This window comes from Geotrypetes seraphini, chromosome 10 (assembly GCF_902459505.1).
Source record: "Geotrypetes seraphini chromosome 10, aGeoSer1.1, whole genome shotgun sequence".
Lineage (NCBI taxonomy): Eukaryota > Metazoa > Chordata > Amphibia > Gymnophiona > Dermophiidae > Geotrypetes > Geotrypetes seraphini.
The window spans coordinates 109,616,127-109,638,656 of record NC_047093.1 but is presented as its reverse complement, the minus strand read 5'-3'; the positions used below and the strand labels follow the sequence as shown (position 1 = coordinate 109,638,656).

Here is a 22,530-nt window from a genome sequence, read left to right as displayed (position 1 = left end):
TTGTGAAAACTCAAGCAGCTTACCATTAGAAATAACATCTTCTAATACACGTATTCCTACAATCATCCAATGCTTCCAGATGACTTTAAATCCGCCAATTTGAATCTTGGAGTTCAGCCATATAGTTTGATTTGTTGATTTGTGAATTGGAATAGGTGTTAAATTACTCACATATCTTATTGTTTTCCATGTGTCTACAAATAATCTATTTTCTTTATATAATCTAGGTATTTTGATACTAAGTACATGGCATAATTGCAGAGAAAACATGAGACGCCATTCCAACCATAACCAATCTGAGACAAGTCCGGAAATTCTTTGAAAGAACACAATTCCAGCTTATAGTGCAATCCCTAATCCTAGGACTGCTGGACTACTGCAACATCCTCTACTTCCCCTGCCCTGCTACTTTGACCAAGCAACTACAAACAATCCAAAATACAGCTCTGAAACTCATCTACTCATTGAGGAAACATGATCATATCACAGAAGCTTACATCAACTCACACTGGCTACCAATCCAAGAAAGATTACTATTTAAATTCTACTGCATGTTATTTAAAACCCTAAACAGAAACAACCTACCTAAACAACCGCCTCATCCAAGCAACCTCAACCAGACATAGAAAAACGCACTCCCCATTCACACCTCCCCCGATCAAAGAAGTAAAACGGACAAAACAATACGATGGCCTCCTAGCCACTCAAGCTGCAAAACTAGATAACCAAATCTCCAACCTACTGATAACCACCCCAGACTACAAGATTTTCAGAAAATAAATAAAAACTATACTCTTCAAGAAATTCCTGAAACAGTCCTAACTTCACCTACTCTTAACAACTCTAGAAATGACAAATGATCTACTCTTCACAACTCTAGAAATGACAATTGTTCTTCCATTGTGTAACCCCCATTTATAAATCTTTTGTAATCCGCCTTGAACCGCAAGGCAATGGTGGAATAGAAATCTCTAATGTAATGTAACGTAATGTAATATTATCAACAGGCTCTGGGAGGATCCAATACATACCCTGGCGCATAATATAGGATTGATGATACCTATAAAAGTTTGAAAAATTTATCCCTCCCTCTGTAATCGGTTTTTGTACAGATACTAAAGCAATTCTAGCTTTTTTGCCCAGCCAAATAAATTTTTAAGAATACAATTTAACTTTTTATAAAAGGACCCCTGAAAAAAAACAAACTGGTAACATACCCATTTGATAACAAACCACAGGCAAAATCATCATTTTAAAAGTTTGAACTCTCCCCCACCAAGAAAGATATAAAGGATTCCATTGCTCACACATTTCTGCTACCTTCTGTAATAAAAAATTTTCATTCACTTTCATTGTTTCTTCCAACGTGTTTTTAATCCAAATACCTAAATATTTTATTCCGTCCTCTTGCCATAGAAAGGGGAATGTTTCAAATAAACCTTTTGTACAATGGACATTAAGTGGAAGAACTTCTGATTTACTCCAATTTATCTTGTACCCTGAAAATTTTCCAAATTTTTCAATCAACTCTAGTAAGCTTGGAATGGTTGTTTCCGGATTTCTCAAATAAAGCAATATATCATCTGCAAAAGCAGAAACTTTATATTCCCGATCTGAATAAGGAATACCCTGTATCTCCTTCGCTTGCTGAATAGCTAATAGCAAGGGTTCTAATACAATATCAAAAAGCAAAGGAGACAAAGGACAGCCTTGACTAACCCCCCTCTGCAAATAAAAGCGCTCTGAGAAATTATTATTAATATATAATCTAGCAGCAGGGGAGCTATACAATGTTTGGATCATTTGTATAAATCCTGAACCTATACCAAACCATTCCATTGCTTGATACATGAAGGCCTATTCTATCCGATCAAAGGCCTTCTCTGCATCCAAGGATACAGGAAAGGCTGGATCATTCATGGCTTTTGTTAAATTTAACATATGAAAAGCCAATCTGGTGTTATTAGAGGAATGTCTCTGAGCAACAAATCCTGTTTGGTGCATACCAATAATAAAAGGGAGAGTCTTGGCCAAGCGTAAAGCCAATGTTTTAGCTAGCAGTTTGCTATCTACATTAATTAAGGAAATAGGCCTGTAATTTGAAACCAATGTGGGATCTTTATTTGGCTTTGGCAAAATTATAGTTTTAAAATCGGTCCAATTTGAGAATGAGTATTCCCTTTTTCATCTTTTACTGCCACTATTTTTGTTTTTCGGTTTTTTGCTTTCAGATAGTTTGCCAATAATCTTCCCGCCTTATTTGAATTTCCATAATACAAAGCTTGTTGAGAAAATAAGTCTTTTCTTATCAGTTTAGAAGAGATCTCATTATATTTCCCTTTAGCTTTCAAGAGATCCTGTAGTGTAGAGTATTCCCATTTATCAATCAATTTTGATTCTAAAATTCTTATGTCTTGTTCCAAATTTGAAAATTGTCTTTTAACTTATTTCCTAATATGTGCCGAAAATGAAATAATTTGGCCTCTCATGGTTGCCTTAAAAGCATCCCATAAATTTTCCATAGAGATATCTTCTGTATTATTAATTTGAAAATAATCATTTATTTTTAACTGAACTTCCTCAATGAAAGTTGGTTCCCCATGCAGTGTATTATCAAATCTCCATACAGGTCTACTATTATCTTGATCATTTATTTTAATTTTAATCCACACCCCTTCATGATCAGACAGAATAATTGGATCTATGGAGGCTTGTGTTACTTGTTGAACTAAGGTATTTGAAACGAATATATAATCTATTCTTGAAAAAGATTTATGAACATGGGAGCAAAAAGAAAATTCCCAATCATTAAAATGAAATATATGCCATATATCTTTCAAATCACAATTTCAAATCACCAAATTCTCTAATCCTAATGATTTCATAATTCTGCTAGGTTTTTTTATCCATTAAAGGATCTATAACAGCATTAAAATCCCCTGCCACAACTAAATTAGAAGCAGCCAGTAGTAGTAACAATGATTGTAGAGAATTAAAAAATTCAATTTGGTTCGAATTAGGTGCATACACATTGAAATGCACCAGCGTAATATTTCCCAGGCTCATGTCCGCATGTAACCACCTCCCTGAAGGATCAGCAGCAATCAACTTAAACATAGCATTACATTTTTTATTTACTAATATTTGCTACACTTGCCTTCTTTCCCACAGCTGGAGCAAAAAAAACAACAATGTTTTACCCAATCTCCTTCTAATTTTTTGACTCTAAAGCTGATAAATGAGTCTTGGATATAACATATAACATTCTGCTGTTTTAAAAACAAAAGCGTTTTCTTCCTTTTTATTGGATGGTTGAGGACATTAACATTAAGCGAGAATAATTTAAGCTCCATTAAGATATTGACTTACAGAACCCTTGAACTCCATCAAATATTTCTTCTTATTATACTTTTCCTGTGTATAACTCATTTCCCTTAAATTTTAACTTGATAAAGAAGTGTTATCTTGCAGTATGAGCACATATACATGCTTCATGTCAATTATGCACTATATATGTATGTCGCATCACTGATTGCGTCTGAACGTAATACATACACCCGCAGTTCAAGCGTGCACAACATACACACATGTCATGATGAGCGTGGCTGAACGTAATAAAAGCATCATGCCCAATTCATCCGCAGTATAGCGACTGTTTGAAATGAGTGAGATCTTGCAATACAAGTACGTACAGTACTGTATTTTCTATTAAAGTTTTTGGGATGTAGAACGAATCATCCGAGTTGCCATTATTTCTTATGTGGAAATTTGCTTTGATATTCGAGCGCTTTGCATTACAAGCATGCTTCTGGAACAAATTGTGCTTGCAAACCAAGGTAGCACTGTATTTAAGTTATATCCTGCTTAGAATCGAAGTGGGTTACAATAATACTTACATAAAATCAATAAGAACATGATATAAAAATCAACACCTTTAATCTGCTATTCCTTATTAAACAATACCTCATATCTATTTTTAAAAAAGCTTCCTAAATAGGGATGTTTTCAGAAGTTTCTTAAAATGCTGAATGCTATCTATTAATCTCAGTTGGCAAATCAGGTTGTTCCAAACATGCACCCCTGCTACTGAAATAGCTTTTTTTCTGGCATCAGCATATTTCACCCATTGTAATTCATCTATTGATTACTTCATTGGGTTTTTTTAAGATCTTAAAGAGTGCTGTGAGTGATGCCATGTTATAGATTGTTAGTACCAATGCATTTAAAAACTGCTAAAACCACCACTTGACGAAATTACCAAGTTTAAGCTGACAATTCTTAAAAAGATTGTCCTGCTCATTTGCTTAACACCCCCTCACCAAATTAATTATATTGTGCAAAAACAAATAAGGCAATCTTCATTTTTTAATATTTATAATTTTTTGTTTAATTTTATACAAATAGTTCAAAATATTTAAAAAACCCATCATCTGTGTCAATCCACCATCTGTGTCATCTTTTCCAACCCTTTCCCCTTGCTTTGCTTCCCCTCTTTTGCTTTCACTCGTCCCCCATTTATAATATAAATGTACACCACCTAGATTAAAAACTTGGAAGCTTCAAAAATTCATCTTAATATACTAAAGTTATGAGTTTGTTCCATAACTATTTATGTGTCTGCAGCAGACAGAACATGGTCTCAATTCCCCAAAATACAATGGTCTGAACTCAATAAACTACAAAAAATACAGCCACGCCTCCTGTGATCTCAACCACTGCCCATCATATCTCCTTACCACCTCCAGTGTAAAATTCTGTACTCAACTTCTGCAATGGATACAAACCATGCTCACAGATGGCATTTTCCCTACTGACCTCAGTGAAATCATCATCACCCCAATCCAAAAAGACCCAAAAGGACCAACTGACCAACCATCCAACTACAGTCCCATTGCCTCAATACCGCTATACGTCAAACTTACGGAAGGCCTAGTAGCCAAACTCCTCACCAACTATCTAGATGACCATAACTTACTCCACCCCATGCAATCTGGCTTCAGAATCAACTTCAGCACAGAGACATTACTAGGCTCCCTTATTGACACAGCCAGACAACACCTTAGCACAGGGAAAACAATGCTTCTCATACAACTGGACCTGACCGCAGCATTTGACCTAGTAGACCATAACATCCTCCTGCAAATCTTGGATGCAATAGGTATCTCAGATAAAGTATACTCCTGGTTTGAAGGATTCTTAAAATCCAGAACATACAGAGTAGAATTAGACAAAGAAAAATCTGAACCTTGGTCAAACCCTTGCAGGGTGCCACAGGGATCCCAACTATCCCCTACTCTCTTCAACCTATACCCTGCCTCTCTCGGAACATATCTGGATAATCTAGGAATAACCACCTATAGTTATGCGGATGAAATTACCATTCTCATACCATTTGATCAGCCAAAAACCACCTTGACAAATATACTACATCAAACACAAGAATCAGTCACGACTTGGATGAAAGATTACAAACTGAAACTCAACCCAGACAAAACTAAATTCATCCTCCTCGAAAATGACAAAGTCCCAACCATAACCAATATAGAACTCAATTCAATCAACAATCCCATACAAACCACCATAAAACTACTAGGAATGACAATAGACAGATGCTGTACCATGCAATCGCAAATAAATAAAACAATACAGAACTCCTTCGCAGTCATGAGAAACCTGAGACAAGTCCGGAAATTCTTTGAAAGAACACAATTCCAGCTTATAGTGCAATCCCTAATCCTAGGACTGCTAGACTACTGCAACATCCTCTACCTCCCATGCCCTGCTACTATGACCAAGCAACTACAAACAATCCAAAACACAGCTCTGAGACTCATCTACTCATTGAGAAAACATGACCATATCACAGAAGCTTACATCAACTCACACTGGCTACCAATCCAAGAAAGAATACTATTTAAATTCTACTGCATGTTATTTAAAACTCTAAACGGAGACAGCCCATCCTACCTAAACAACTGCCTCATCCAAGCATCCTCAACCAGACATAGAAAAACGCACTCCCCATTCACACCCCCCCAATCAAAGAAGTAAAATGGACAAAATTATACGATGGCCTCCTAGCCACTCAAGCTGCAAAACTAGATAACTAGATCTCCAACCTTCTGATAACCACCCAGACTACAAGATATTCAGAAAAGAAATAAAAACTATACTCTTCAAGAAATTCCTGAAGCAGTCCTAACTTCACTTACTCCGTCATTCCTCCCTCCCTCTTCCCGCTACACTGAAACTACCTGACGTTTTCTGTACAACCTGAGAAATGAATGATCTTCCTTTGTTACCCTCCATTCATAAATATCTACCTACTCTTCACCACTTTTTACCACTTGAGAACTGACAAATGACCTTACTCTTTACAACTCTAGAAATGACAAATGATCTACTCTTCACAACTCTAGAAATGACAATTGTTCTTCCATTGTAACCCCCATTCATAAATCTTTTGTAATCCGCCTTGAACCACAAGGTAATGGTGGAATAGAAATCTCTAATGTAATGTAATGTTTTCTTATACTATTTAGCATTGTTTTTTTCAGGGCTGTGGAGTCGGTAGATAAATGTTTCGACTCCGACTCCTCAGTTTTTTGTACTTCAGACTCCGACTCCAGGTACCCGAAATTTCCTCCGACTCAGACTCCACAGCACTGGTTAATTTTCAGATCGTTAAAATGGAATGTCAAGTTGAGAGAAATGAGCAATTTCCACACCCCCTTCTTTTTGCTTTTAATCAAGGTTCTAAGGACGCAGAAGCTGCTCGCAACATTTGTGCTGTGTATATAGTGGGTGCTATAGCTGAAAAAATTGCTCGTGATTGGTATGCCAAGTTCAAAAATGGAGTCGGTAGATAAATGTTCCGACTCCGACTTCTCAGTTTTTTGTACTTCTGACTCCGACTCCGACTCCAGGTACCTGAAATTTCCTCCGACTGACTCCTCGACTCCGACTCCACAGCCCTGTTTTTTTTTTTAATAGCATATTGATGCTGTGCACTATATTATCTTTTTAGATCACATTTATTAATGTTAAGTATACAATTTTCACAATATTTATTCATCTATAATAATAAAATGCTAAGCGCGCATGCGCACTCTTACTGGCGTGTTCCCTGATCCCTGATCTGTAGGTCCGTGGTCGGCAGGAGTGCGCATGCGCACTTACCACACATCTCTCTCTCTCTCTCTCGCAGCGGTCTTGCTGGCTCCGGACAGACTGACAAAGTTTATTTTTCTCTTTCTCACAGCGGGCATGCCGGCTACGGAACCCTTGCAATTAACTGACAAAGTTTATTTTTTAGTTCAAAGCCGCTGCCGCGGCTCCCCTCTCAAACCGCACCTGCGTCGGAGAAGGCTTCCGACGCAGGCAGGGATCGATAGAGGAGCCGCCGCGGCAACTTTAAAATAAAAAATAAACTTCAGAAAACTAAGTATTTTTTGTTTTTACTAAGTGTTATAATTGAGAAAGGAGATAAGTGGGCCCTTCTACTGCCCTGATTTGCTCTGCCGCGTCTCTAATGATCCCCCCTTCGTCGTCAGTAACCCCCCCACCTTCACCTCCTTGACTCACCCAAAGCCCCATTGACCCTCCCATCTGACCCTCCCACCACAGTTTGACCCTCCCATCCGACCCTCCCTTTCCGCAATCTGGCCGGCTCCCATAGTCCCTTGCCGCCCCCCTTCCTTTTTCACGGTCTCAAAAAAACTGCCGACTCCAGCAGTGTCCGCAGTACTCTACACACGCTGCTTCAGGGCCTTCTACTGCCCTGATTTCCACTGCCGCGTGTCTAATTATGATGTCATCAGGGACGTGTAAGAGTAAATCAGGACAGTAGAAGGCCCCGAAGCAGTGTGTGTAGAGTGCTGCGGACACTGCTGGAGTCGGCAGGTTTGTCGTGAACGCGGGAAGGGAAGGAAGGCAGCAAGAGACTAAGGGAGCATGCGAGACCATGGGAAGGGAAAGGGGGTAGGGGAAAACGCTGCTGCAGCTGCTGCACAGGGATGTGGAGGGGAAGGGAAATACTGCTGCTGCTGCACAGTGAAGTGGTGTGGGGGGAGGGAAATGGAGGGGGAGAGAATGCTGCTGCGGCTGTTGTACAGGGAAGTGGAGTGGGAGGAGGGAAATGCTGCTGCACAGGAAAATGGACGGGGCAGGGAATGCTGCTGCACAGGGAAGTGGGGGGGGAGGGAAATGCTGCTGATGCACAGGGAAGTGGGGGTAGGGGGGAAATGCTGCTGCACAGGGAAATGGAGAGGGAGGGAATGCTGCTGTGGCTACTGCACAGGGAAGTGGAGGGGGGAGATAAATGCTGCTGCATAGGGGGCAGGGATAGAGACAGATAGAAAGAAAGACAGATAGTGGGAGGAAGGGAGACAGAAAGAAAAGAAGAAAGACACAGGGGCAGGGAGAGAGACAGACAGAAAGAAAGACAGCGGGAGAGAAAGACAGAAAGACATATATTCTAGCACCCGGTAACGGGCTTAAAGACTAGTGTTTACATAATTACACATAACACTGGCAAACACTCATTTTGATGCCTCAAATATTAAACCTATTTCTGGGTATATTTGACCTGCTGATTCCAAAAATGGCACCAGTTTTCTCCTGTCAGCTCTGGTTTTTGAGATACAGAACATGTGCCATATACTACTCTTCACTCTGCTTGTCCATTAAAAAATCAGGATAATTTTAATGTAACATAACATAGCATAACTTTTATTCTTGTATATCGCCCACCCAAAGAGGATTTGGGCAGTTCACAGAGAAATGATGTTTACATAAAATAAGATTATATATTAGCATTAAAACAATAAGATTATACAAAGTAGCATTAAAAAGGTAGTACAATTAAAACAATAAAAAATGATTATGTAATAAATTTATCAAACAAATGTGATTTTAAAACCTTTCTGAAAGCAATATACAAATGATTTTAAAAAATCAAAGGACTCAACCAGGAATTCTGTTTGCCTAATTGAAAAGCAATTGTTTTGCTAAGAAATCTCTTAAAACGACATGACTTAATAGTAGGATACATAAACATGAATTCATTCCGAGTATTCTTTACTGAGCTATAAAACTTGAATGAAATGAGAGGATAAATATTTTGGGGCCAAACCAAAGAGAGCCTTAAAACAAAAACACCCAAATTTAAAAAGGATCCATGCCTCATAAAGCAACCAGTGTAGTTGTTGGTAAAAATAACTAATGTGATCATATTTCTTTAGACCACAAATTAGGCGTACGGCGCATTTTGTATTAAACGACTATGCTTTAAATTTTTCTTGCAAGATGCCAGGTAAATAACATTGCAGTAATCAAGAATTGACAAAATTAAAGACTGTGCTAAAAGTCTAAAATAATCAAAATCAAAGTAATTTTTTAATAGCTCGTAATTTCCAAAGAGTCCGAAAACATTTCTTAATCATAAGGTCAGTATGCTCTTCAAATGCTTTTTTACTTATCCTTTTAATGCAGTGTCTCTAGCATGCTAGAGACACTGCATTAAAAAGATAACTAAAAAAGAAAAAAAAAAGGGGGGGGGGCATGCTAGAGACACTGGGACTCATAATCGAAAGAGAAAAACATCCAAAAACCGGCCTAAGTTGGCACTTGGACGAACATTGTCCAAATACGTCCAAGTGCTGATAATAAAAACGGGTCATTTATAAGTTGTCTGATCTGTGGACCATCAAAAATTCCTGCCTTCAGTTTTTCCATAGTAAGTCCAGGTAACATATGCGCTATGGGGTTCATAATAATAAAAAAAAAAAAAAAATTTAAAAAGTGGCCTAAATCGGTACTTGGACAATCAAAAAGACTGATTATTAGTACTTGGACAATCTAAGATGGTTTTAGACATATCTAAAACCAGCTTAGGCCTTTACCCTGCCTCTGGACACCTAAAGAAAAAAGGGGCATTTTTGGAGGAATGGATAGGGCGGGAGGTGGGCTGACCTAGACTTAGTCGTCTGGCAGCCATAACCAAAAAGGTTTGACAGGTTGCCAGACGGAACTTATACGTTTTGACTTACAAATAGGGGCCCAGGCAACCTGTCCACTCTCCACTGCAACAATCGCTGCAGGAGAGATGCATAATCTCTCCTGCCGTGATCCTTGCTAACCTCCCCAGCAAGAGAGATGTCCAATCTCTCCTGCCGACTGCCCCCTCCCCGTGAAACAAACTCGAACCAGCAGGAGGGATCCCAAGCCCTCCTGCCGGAAGACCAACCACCTCCCCCTGGACCCCTCCCGAATACGCCCCCCCCCCCACTACCCCGGACACCCCCCATTAACCTTAAAGTTGGTCAGGAGGCCGGATCCTCTCTATGTCCATCCGGCAGCCCCATTAACCTTAAAGTTGGTCAGGAGGCCGGATCCTCTCTATGTCCATCCGGCAGGCCCGCAATCCTCAGAAAAGTGGGCCTGCCCCTTGTGGAATGCACCGGGGAGGTACCTAGGGCCTGCTTGTCCCAGGCACCTAAGGCCCTGCCCATAGGAGGAGCCTTAGGCAACTGGGCCAACTGGAATTGGGCCAGTTGCCTAAGGCCCATCTTGTGGGTGGGGCCTTAGGCACATGGGCCAACCGAGGTTAGTGGAGGTGTGTGTCCGAGGAAGGGTGTCCGGGGTAGTGGGGGGATGTGGGGTAGTGGGGGGAGCGTGTTCGGGGGGGTTGTTGGTCTTCCAGCAGGAGGGCTTGGGATCCCTCCTACCGGTATTCGTGGGTTTGGGGGGGTTGCATCTTCAGCAGGAGGGCTTAGGATCCCTCCCTGCCGGTATTCGCGGGTTTAGGGAGTTATCTTTGGCAGGAGAGTATGGGATCCCTCCTGTCGGTTTGAGTTTGTTTCACGGGCGGGGGGGGGGGGGGGGCGGCAGGAGAGATGCCGGTTACAGAATCCTGCTTTTAGGCAAAGGACTGGCCCCTCTTTTGCCTAAAAGGTCTTGTTTTGGGCGTTTGGGTCTTGGGCAATTTTTTTGGTTGATAATGTGTTATAAGGATATATGTAGTGGTAGTCTGGTTGATTAACCTGCTGAACGTAGAGGTAGGCCATTCTCAAAAAACCCCCCCTCATTTTGGACAGTTTTTTTGAGAATGGACATTTCCCTGCTGCCTACTTTCAGCATCTAGGGACTTAGGCTAAAGACTGACACGGTGGCTTTTACCCGCAGCTAGCCACGGGTAGTTGCGACTAGCCCGCTGAAACGTTGGGGGGGAAAAGTGGAAACGGTGAATGGCCTTGTCTCCACAGTTAAGGGAGGGAAAACGCGTGGTCACTAATCGCTCGCAGTCTCCTCCCTCCTTCCTACCTACCGGCTGCATCTATCTTCCTCTCTCCCCCTTATCTTCGTGGTGCGTTTTTCTTTATAGTGTTCAAGCCGCCAGAGCCTGCCTGAAATCACATTTGTCTGCAAGCAGAAGCTTCTCCGACGCAACCCGAAGTTGCATCAGAGGAGAAGCTTCTGCCCGTAACTTCAGGCTCCAGCAGCTTGAACATTATAAAGAAAAATGCACCACAAAGGTAAGAGGGAGGGAGATACTCGGACCGCATGAGTGGTGCTGAAGGGTGGTGGAAAGAAACAGACGTTGAAGAGGGATGGAGAGGAAGAGACGCTGAAGGGATATGGGGAACAGAGAGTGGGGAGAAGACGCTGGGGGAAGAAGATGGGTATCAGACCAATTGGGAGGGGGGTGGAGGGAGAGATGGAAGGGAGAGGCACAGTAACAGCGCAAATGGAAGACGCAGAGAGAAGGCAGACAGTGGATGGAAGGAATTGAATGAGGAGAAGATGAGGAAAGCAGAAACCAGACAATAAAGGTAGAAAAAAAAATTATATTTATATTTCTTTTTTTTTTTTCCTTTAGGATAAAGTAGTATATTAGTTGTGTTGATAAAAATTTTAAACCTTTAGTTTAGAATTTATACATACGCTTCCTTCCATTTTTTGTGGGATAGATGGATTTTCCTGTTTGATTGTTTGAAGTATTTACTTTATCTTATTTTAGATCCATATCCTTACTTTGTGATCTAACAATGTAAAAAAAATTTCATAAATTAAAAAAATAAAATAAAAAATTTATAACCAAAGCCCTGCCAGCTGAACATCTCTTTCTCTAGTTCAGCAGCCAGAACTTTGAATTATAAGGAACGAATAAGCTAAATACAGCCAAATCTCAGTTTGCAAGTAACGCAGTTTGTGAGTGTTTTGCCAAGATGAGCAAAATATTCTCACAAATCTTGTCTCGCAAACCGAGCGTTGACTCGATTTTCGAGCACCCCCCCGAGAACCGTCATCGCTCCCCCCCACTCGAAAGGCTCCCCACGTGAACTGGCACTCCCTGCCTGCCCGAATAGCATTCATCCTTACCCCATCTGGAAACAGCACGCAGTCCACAGGACGTGCCGGTGAAAGAAGTTCCTGCCTCTTGCCTGTGCCATGAGCATCTGCGCATGCTCAAGGCCTTCTGGTTCTCGCTCTCTCCGAGATTCTTAGAGATCTCCGAGAATCTCTGAGAGAGCGAAAACCAGAAGTCCTTGAGCATGCGCAGATGCTCAAAGCCCAGGCAAGAGGCAGAAACTTCTTTCACTCGCACCAGCACATCCTATGGGCTGCATGCCGGTGCCAGATGGGGTAAGGATGAATGCTGTTTGGGCGGGCGGTGCCAGTTTGCACAGGGGGGAGTGATGTCAGTTCTCGGGGAAGGGGGGATGGAGCAGTGCCACTGGCCTCAGAGGATGGGAACGTATCAAGCGAGTTTCCCTTACTTCCTATGGGGAAACTCACTTTGATATGAGTAATTTGGTTTATGAGCATGCTTTTGGAATGAAATATGCTCGTAAACCAACGTTCCACTGTATTGCAGTACTGAGGCTTGTATAGATGCTGCAGGGACAGTAGTCGCGGGGATGGGGACGGGGCACAGATATTGGTTGCGGGGACGGGGCGGTTACGGGGACAGATTTTTTCCCCATGTCATTCTCTAACTTAGACCAAAAGGGGACTCGAACGTTTTTTTTTTTTATTATGCCCTTCCATGTATTCAATGCACAAGCTGTCTTTATTCAAAGCCTTTACAAATTGTTTCATCAAGCCTAGCTTTATACCAGTGGTCTCAAACTCGTGGCCCACCAGGTACTATTTTGAGGCCCTTGGTATGTTGCCATTGTTCTAGAACATTGCCCGTCTCACTGCTGTAACCTCATGAAAGTGCTTTCCTGCGTCTGTATGCGATTGTGAGGTGGAGAGGACAATAGCATACAGACGCAGGAAAGCGCTTGCGTGAGGTTACAGCAGTGAAGCGGGCAATGTTCCAGAATGTAAGGTAACCATTGGAGGCAGTGCAGCTTGTGCGTGTATACGTAATCTCGTGAACTTTCACGAAATTCGGCACCTCTCCTGGCGGTGATTGTTTTCCAGGCACAAGTCAGATATTGATTCTCCCCTCTACAAAAAAGCCTAGAGGACTACACCAAAATATTGTCTCTTGCATTTGATACTTTAGAATCTAAATTACAATTTTGCATGAGGTAAAACTCTTAATAGTTTATAAATCTTTCCTTTATTGATAATTTCAGCTATACACAGCTGAAAGCAGTGCAACATGCAGAAAGTGAAAAACTATTTAAACTTCACTTTCTGCATGTTGCACTGCTTTAAGCTGTGTATAGCTGAAATTATCAGAAGCAATTAAGGAAAGATTTATAAACTACTAGTATTTTTAGCCCGTTACATTAACGAGTGCTAGAATATATGTCTGTGTGTCTTTATTTCTGTCTCTCTCTCCCTCCCGTTGTCTGTCTCTCTCCCTGGCCCCCTTTGTCTGTCTGTCTTTCTGTGTCTCTCCCTGCCCCTGTGTCTTTCTTCTTTTCTTTCTATCTATCTGTCTCTCTCCCTGCCTCTTATGCAGCAGCATTTCTCTCCCACCACTTTCCTGTGCAGCAGCCACAGCAGCATTCCCTCCCCCTCCATTTCCCTCCCCCCACACCACTTCCCTGTACAGCAGCAGCGTTTCCCCTACCCCCCTTCCCTTCCCACAGTCTGGCCGGCTCCCTTAGTCCCTTACCCCCCCCCCTCTTCCCTTCCCGCGGTCCCAACAAACCTTCCGATTCCAGCAGTGTCTGCAGCACTTTACACACGCTGCTTCGGGGCCTTCTACTGCCCAGCAAATCAGGGCAGTAGAAGGCCCCGAAGCAGCGTGTGTAGAGTGCTGCAGACACTGCTTGAATCGGAAGGTTTCAGGACCTGCAGCCCTTGCCAGACCCGAAGCGAGCTCTGGGGGTTTTGGGTTTTTTTACGCGGGCCCAGCCGGAGCAGGAGGAGAATCCTGGGAGCTAGGAATTAGCTTTATCCTTCAGACGGCAAGAGCCGCCGCGGCCGACAGGCTTTGCACCGCCGTGCGCATGCGCACTCCTACCTGCGGGTCCCTACAGCGCACGGTAAACGGGAGCACGCAGGTGGGAGTGCGCATGCATGCTTAGGGCTTTATTATATTAGATAACGAGTTTTACCTCATGTAAAGTTGTCATTTCTTTAATTAGACATTAACTATTTTTTCTGTGGCCGTCTAAGTACCTACAAATCCAAAATGTGGCCCTGCAAAGGGTTTGAGTTTGAGATCATTGCTTTATACTGTATGTAGTGGTTGTAGTGGTGGTGTATAAGTTAAATACATAAATTTCCCATTCAAAAAGAAAGCTTATGACATTCTGCAGAAGAGATCTTTTAAATAGAGGTAAAAAATTAATTCAACCATATCTAAGAAACTAGAGCTGATGCAGTCTATCAATGCAATTTTCTAAACAGCACCCCAAATAATCCCAGGAATAGGTAATAAAACCCAAGACACCTTGAAAACATTTTTTTTTGTTGGCCTATGTAATTTTTTTTATTTTATCGTGTGCAGTATGGTATTTTTAAAAAAATATATATTGTTTGAATTTGTCATCATATTTTTTAATTTATTTTAAGAAAAATGTTTATGCCTCCGATGTGGCATTACCAGAACGACTCATTAGAATAAAAAATATTTCACCTTATTACGCTGGACTGTTTCATCCAACGTTTTCATACCTTTGTGTTTTTGTTGGATTGTGCCTTTTCTTCTTTGTTTGCAGGAGATCGAGACAGAAAGAGACATTACCTGTTTGCATTCTACCCAAAGAATAAACTTAGGTATAGCAGTTATCATATTCTCCTGGTAATAGATGCTATGAGAGACTCTCTGTAGGAGAGGTTCCACTGGTGTTACACAAAGCAAAATCACACCACTCCCAAGGAAATCATGCTTGAAGGTCATGAAAACCAAGCCTGGTCCCACCTTTAATTAAAAATATCAAAATGTTAAAATATTTTTCAAAACTTGACCCAGTCTATTAAGTTGGGAAAACAGTTTTATATACAATGAATCTCCAAAATAAATCATGAGACATCTGTAGGATACATTCCTATAGAGCAGGGGTGTCAAAGTCCCTCCTCAAGGGCCGCAATCCAGTCGGGTTTTTAGGATTTCCCGTTAGATTAATCTACAATTTAAAGAAATTTGACTCAATCACAACCTTCATCAGGCAACTTCACTGGCTCCCAATATCATCCCGAATAATTTTCAAATCCAGTACCAAGTGCAGGAGAAGGAGGCAGCGTGCTTGTGTACCTGGATTGAGCTGGGGAGAGCCGGAGAAGCAGTGGATTAAGCAGGCAGAGGAGGCAAGAGGAAGCACAAGACTCGGGGAAGCGGCGAGAGTACGCTCCGCCCACCGCGTCAGAGGCAGCGTCGGACTCCCCCTTGAAAAGGGGAGGAGCCAACGGCTCGCAACTGTTCGGCGCGCGGCAAAGGCGCGCAGCAAAGGCGCTCGCCTTTGCAAGAGACAAGTTTGGAAGTCCCTTTGGAAGGGACAAGTCTCTACTATCGAACACCGGAGTAGAACAGAAGGATAAAGAAGCAGTAAGTGGCAGGCACAGAAGGTAACAGAGACAAACACTAATGACCAAGTCGTTCACACACAACTATACCAAAGAGGCAGCAAGCAGGCATAGGGAGAGAGTGAGAGAGAGGACACCATAGGCTAGTAGAGAGCGAGAGGACACCAGCAACTGGTAGAGAGCGAGCGGACACCAGCAGCTGGTAGAGAGAGTAAGAGAGACACCAGCACAGAGAGAGAGGACACCAGCACAGAGAGAGAGACAGAGAAGACACCACCAGCAGGCAGTGAGCGAGAGGACACCAGAGACAGCTAGAGAGAGAAAGAAAGGGCACCAGCACAGAGAGAGAGTCAGGGAGGACACCACCAGCAGCAGGTAGGGAGAGAGAAAGGACACAAAGCAGTCACAAGTAGTAATCTCAACTGGTATCTTAAAGCAGGAACAACAATGGAAGCAGAGGGAAGCCAGAAGATGAGCTTTCCAGTGTTCTGCACAGACTGTCATATGTATGACTACCTCCCCTCGGGGAGACAGTCATATGTATGCAGTCGGTGTCAGGAGCTGAAAAGCTTGAAGAAGGAGGTCAAGCGACTGGAGGACAAGATACAGGAGCTAGAAGGATTTTACACCACGGAGAACCCAATCAGAACAGCTGAAGACTCCATGAGTGAGAGACACATTGAGGAGGAAGTCAGGGAACTCGAGAGATTCATTGAAGAGGCATACAGGACGAAGGTGGAAGAGAATGAACTTCAGATGAAGAAGCTACACCGGGAGAGCAAGAAGTAGATTACCTCAAAGAAGCAGATTACCTCACAGATGATACCCATAGAGGACTACCACATGAGGGGGAGAATTTGGCTAGTCGAGGCCCAAAAGAAGAAAGAGCGAAGCACATCGAGGACACTGACCAGAGACCGAGGCGAGAACTGAAGAAGGGAAAGTCAGCGATCCTAGTGGGAGACTCGATCCTGAGGCATGTGGACAGCCACATAGCAGGAGGGAGAGAGGATAGACTGGTGACCTGCCTTCCGGGAGCAAGAACCAAGGACATCGTGGACAAAATTGGAATGATCATGGAAGGAGCGGAGACAGAAGAGACCGCAATAGTGATCCACATCGGGACGAATGATGTCAGTAGGAGAGACTACAAAAGAAGCACGCTGATAGAACAGTTCAAGACTCTGGGAAGGAAGCTGAGGATGAGGGCCCAGAAGATAGCGTTTTCAGAGATCCTACCGGTACCGAGGGCAGACGTGAAAAGGCAAGAGGAACTACAATCAATAAATGCGTGGATGAGGAAATGGTGTGAGGATGAAGGATTCCACTTCGTGAGGAACTGGACGGCGTTTTGGGGCAAGAGCAAGCTCTACAGGAAAGATGGACTGCACCTGAGCGCGGCGGGAACTAGACTCCTAGCAAACAACGTCAAGAGAGGAATAGAACAGGCTTTAAACTAAGAAGAAGGGGAAAGCCGACAGTTGACCAAGCGTCGATGATTCGGAAGACGGTATCCCGTGAAGATACTGAGGGGAAAAAAGGCTGGGAAGAAACAAGGGAAAAATTGCAGGAGTCGACTAACCCAGAAGAAGAAGTTAGAATGTTTGCAGCCAAAGAGAAGAAAAAAAAAGACTGAAGCACAGGGAAAGGAAAGGAGGACTACAAAATACCAGGAACTAAAGTGCATATATGCTAATGCAAGGAGCCTAAGAAGCAAAATGGGGGAACTAGAAGCCCTGGCCAACGCAGAAGACAGCGACATCATTGGAATTTCTGAAACATGGTGGAATGAGGAAAGCAAATGGGATACAGCACTGCCGGGATACAAGCTCTATCGCCAGGACAGGACAGGACAAAAAGGAGGTGGAATAGCCCTATACATAAAAGAAAGCATACAATCCACAAGAATGGACACAGCAGAGACGACCAACAAGCTGGAATCGCTATGGGTTAAAATACCGGGAAGGAAAGGGCCTGAAATAAAGATGGGCCTATATTATCGTCTACCCGGGCAAACCAGAGATATCGTTGAGGAAATGGAATCCGAGATGAAGCGAGAATGCAAAAGCGGCAACACGGTTATTATGGGAGACTTCAACTACCCCGGGATAGACTGGGGTCTTGGAAGCTCGAAATGCGCTAGGGAGACCGAATTCCTGGAAACTACTCAAGATTGCTTCATGGAGCAGCTTGTTAGAGAACCGACAAGAGGAAATGCCACTCTGGATCTAGTCCTAAATGGGTTAAGTGGACCTGCAAAGGAAGTAGAGGTAGTGGGACCATTGGGAAACAGCGATCATAACATGATCAAGTTCAAGGTTGAGGTAGGAATACCGAAAGGAAAGAGAACCATAGCGACAACTTTCAACTTCAGGAAAGGAAACTACGAAGCAATGAGGGAAATGGTAAGGAAGAAACTTAAGAACACTTCCAAAAAATGGCAATCGGTAAATCATGCCTGGTCCTTCTTCAAGGACATGGTGAACGAGGCGCAAAATCTGTATATCCCTAAATTCAGGAAGGGGTGTAAAAAAAATCGAACAAAAGACCCGGCGTGGATAACCAAAATAGTTAAGGAAGCGATAGGCAATAAGAAAAATTCATTCAAGAAATGGAAAAAAGACAAAACTGAGGGGAACTGGAAAGAGCATAGGAAGTATCAAAAAGAATGTCACCGTGTGGTTTGGAAAGCCAAAAGAGAGTATGAGGAGAGGCTAGCCAGGGAAGCTAGAAATTTCAAACCATTCTTTAGATATGTTAAAGGGAAACAGCCGGCTAGAGAGGAGGTGGGACCGCTGGACGACGGAGACAGGAAGGGAGTGGTGAAGGAGGAGAAGGTAGTGGCAGAAAGGCTTAACATGTTCTTTTCGTCTGTATTTACAAACGAAAACACGTCCAACATACCAGAACCTGAGCAATTCTTCAACGGAAGTCAAGCAGAAAAATTAACATCCATGGAAGTGAGCCTTGAGGACGTCCGCAGGCAGATAGAAAGACTAAAAACTGACAAATCCCCGGGTCCGGACGGGATACATCCAAGGGTTCTGAAGGAATTAAAGGAGGAGATAGTGGAACTACTGCAGCAAATTTGCGACTTATCTCTGAAAACAGGCGTGATCCCGGAGGATTGGAAGATAGCCAACGTTACGCCCATCTTTAAAAGGGGATCAAGAGGTGACCCGGGAAACTACAGGCCGGTGAGCCTGACTTCGATTCCGGGAAAAATGGCGGAAACACTGATAAAAGAAAACATTGATGAACATTTTGAAAAAAATGAGCTTCTGTTAACCAGCCATCATGGTTTCTGCAAGGGAAGATCGTGCCTAACGAACTTATTGCACTTCTTCGAAGGGATTAACAGACGGATGGACAAAGGAGACCCCATAGACATCATATATCTAGATTTCCAAAAAGCCTTTGACAAGGTGCCCCATGAACGTCTACTCCGGAAACTGAAGAATCATGGGGTGGAAGGAGACGTACATAGATGGATCAGAAACTGGTTGGAGGATAGAAAACAAAGGGTAGGAGTGAAGGGTCACTACTCCGACTGGAGGAGGGTCACGAGTGGTGTCCCGCAGGGCTCGGTGCTCGGGCTAATGCTATTTAATATCTTTATAAATGATCTAGAAACAGGGACGAAGTGTGAGATAATAAAATTTGCGGATGACACCAAACTATTTAATGGAGCTCGGACTAAAGAGGACTGCGAAGAATTGCAGAGAGACTTGAATAAACTAGAAGAATGGGCAACGAGATGGCAGATGAAGTTCAACGTTGAGAAATGTAAGGTATTACATGTGGGGAGCAGAAACTCGAGATACGACTATACAATGGGAGGGATGTTATTGAATAAGAGTACCCAGGAAAGGGACTTGGGGGTAATGGTGGACATGACAATGAAGCTGATGACACTGTGTGCAGCGGCCGCTAAGAGAGCAAATAGAATGCTTGGTATAATCAAAAAGGGTATTACAGCCAGAACGAAAGAAGTTATCCTGCCGTTGTATCGGGCAAAGGTGCGCCCACATTTAGAGTACTGCGTCCAATATTGGTCGCCGTACCTAAAGAAGGATATGGCGTTAGTCGAGAGGGTTCAGAGGAGAGCGATACGTCTGATAAAAGGTATGGAAAACCTGTCATACGCTGAAAGATTGGAGAAGCTGGGTCTCTTTTCCCTGGAGAAGAGGAGACTTAGAGGGGATATGATAGAGACTTATAAGATAATGAAGGGTATAGAGAGAGTTGAGAGGGACAGATTCTTCAAACTTTCAAAAAATAAAAGAACAAGAGGCCACTCGGAAAAGTTGTTAGGGGACAGATTCAAAACAAATACTAGGAAGTTCTTTTTTACCCAACGTGTGGTGGATACCTGGAATGCGCTTCCAGAGGATGTTATAGGACAGAGTACGGTACTGGGGTTTAAGAAGGGATTGGACAATTTCCTACTGGAAAAGGGGATAGAGGGGTATAGATAGAGGATTACTGCACAGGTCCTGGACCTGTTGGGCCACCGCGTGAGCGGACTGCTGGGCAAGATGGACCTCGGGTCTGACCCAGCAGAGGCATTTCTTATGTTCTTATGTTATCATGTATCCTACACCAGATTTTATACGGCAATTCAGCAGCCCCCCGATCCAATTATTCTCTAATGTTTGGTCGACATCAAAAAGAATCCTTAACAGAATTCAACTAAACCTGCCATCCATAAAATACCTCCACTACAAGCAAATTTTTTACTCTATGCTAACTTATCTGGGTGTGTAAAAACCTGGAATGACCTACCAGAAGTTATCAAGAAAGAGACAAACTACACTACATTCAGAAAAAACCTGAAGACTCACCTCTGACAATTAAGGCCCTGATTCTACAAAGTGCGTCCAGATTTTAGGCAGCTGTAGGCATCCTACAGCTGTCTAATCAGCCAATCGGGATGCACGTTTTTAAAAAAAATGCTCCCCAGGCAGGCCGCCTATATTGAAGGCGCCTCCGAGAGCCTAGGGAGGCCCGCAAGACGCCTAAGCTCGCCTAAGGGCCTTAGGCGAACCTAGGCGGCCCTACGCGTCTCCCTAGTAGAAGAAGAGACGCTTACAATGTAGGCCAACAAAATGCTGGTCTACATTGTAAGTAGACGTGGCCGCTATACTTATTGCGGCAAGGGATCTCTCCGCGGCTGCCTGTCCGATCGCTGGCAGGAGGGTGCCCAAACCCTCCTGCCAGAAGATGCCCCCCCCCACACTACCGATCGCTGGCAGGCCCATCCCGCCGAAGCCTAAGGCCTGATTGGCCCAGGCGCTTAGAGCCTGGGCCAATCAGGCCTTAGATTAAGTGGGGATGGGCGGACCCGCTATGCCTAAGGCCTGATTGGTCCAGGCTTCTAGAGACTGGGCCAATCAGGCCTTAGGCTTCGGCGGGATGGGCCGGGAAGGGGCGGGCCCGCCTCATTTCGACAAGGCGGGCCTGCCGGCTGGACGGGCAAGACCTGTCTGGCCAAAAGAAAAGGTTAGTTTGGTGGGGTGGAGGTTTGGGGGCTGATAGCGCTGGGGGGGGGGAGGGTGCGTCTTCGGGCAGGAGGGATTGGACACCCTCCTGCCAGCGATCGGTAGTGTCAGGGGGGCATCTTCTGGCAAGAGGGTTTGGGCACCCTCCTGCCAGATCGGTAGTGTCGGGGTGGGGAGGGAGATCGGTAATGTCGGGGGAGGGCGGTCGGTAGTGTCGGGGGGGAGCATCTTTTGGCATGAGGTTTTGGGCACCCTCCTGCCTGCAATCGGACAGGGGGCCGTGGCCCGCTATACTTATAGCGGCAGAGAGATCCCTTGCCGCGATAAGTGTAGCGGGCCATGTCTAATCTAACCCGATTCTCTAACCAGCGTCTGTAACATGGACGCCGGTTACAGAATCGGGGTTTAGTGTAGGCCCGATTCTGAATAGGACACTTCTCCCGTGCGTCCTATACAGAATCAGGGCTTAAATGTCTCAATTTCTGTATAGCACTCCCTTCTTCTAAGTCCCTTCTCTTGTTTCTCCGTGCCCCCTTCCCCTACTACTCTCTCCTTCCTCTTTGATCTGTCACTTTGAGCCTGTATAGGTATGTGCGACTCACAAATGGAAGATTAGATTAGATTAGAATATGTATGAGATCTATTTGTATGCACTGCTTTCATTGTATGCTAATAGATCTCATGCATATTCATTGGAGAAATCCTGAAAACCCGACTGGATTGCGGCCCTCGAGGAGGAACTTTGACACCCCCGCTATAGAGTGAATTTAAGACAAGTAACATAAATAGAGCAATTTGTTCTAGATATATTCTGATTTCAAATAGAAAAACATGCACTATTTTAATTTCATTTTTAACATTACAATGAAAAAAGTTAACATGTTGAAAGTCCACATTTACAGTATGGCAAAATGCCACATTTCCTCTGCCCTCCATTTGCAGATTTGGGCATAAGTATGTTTCATTAATTAGTAAATATGTAGGTGGGTGGAAGATAAAAGGAAGTATGGTGTGCCACTCGTTGACTAATGCTGTGAAGTATGCATGTGTATCAGTGGCATTCTTTTAATTCATGAGAAAGCTTACCTCTATCTAC

General features: G+C 43.4%; 1 protein-coding gene across 4 annotated transcripts in view; it reads right to left on the bottom strand.

Moving 5' to 3' along the window:
* LOC117367721 (cholesterol 7-desaturase-like) overlaps positions 1 to 22,530 on the bottom strand; it is a 132,840-nt gene that overhangs the window by 31,557 nt on the left and 78,753 nt on the right. For 2 of the 4 annotated variants that reach the window (XM_033960574.1, XM_033960572.1), the window contains one exon: positions 15,155 to 15,331. The exons of 1 other annotated variant lie outside the window; for it this stretch is intronic. In XM_033960574.1, the coding sequence (XP_033816465.1) occupies positions 15,155 to 15,331 (177 nt within the window). Of the gene's footprint in view, positions 1 to 15,084; positions 15,332 to 22,530 lie in introns of all 4 variants that reach the window. One more of the 4 variants, XM_033960573.1, reaches the window with a different exon arrangement.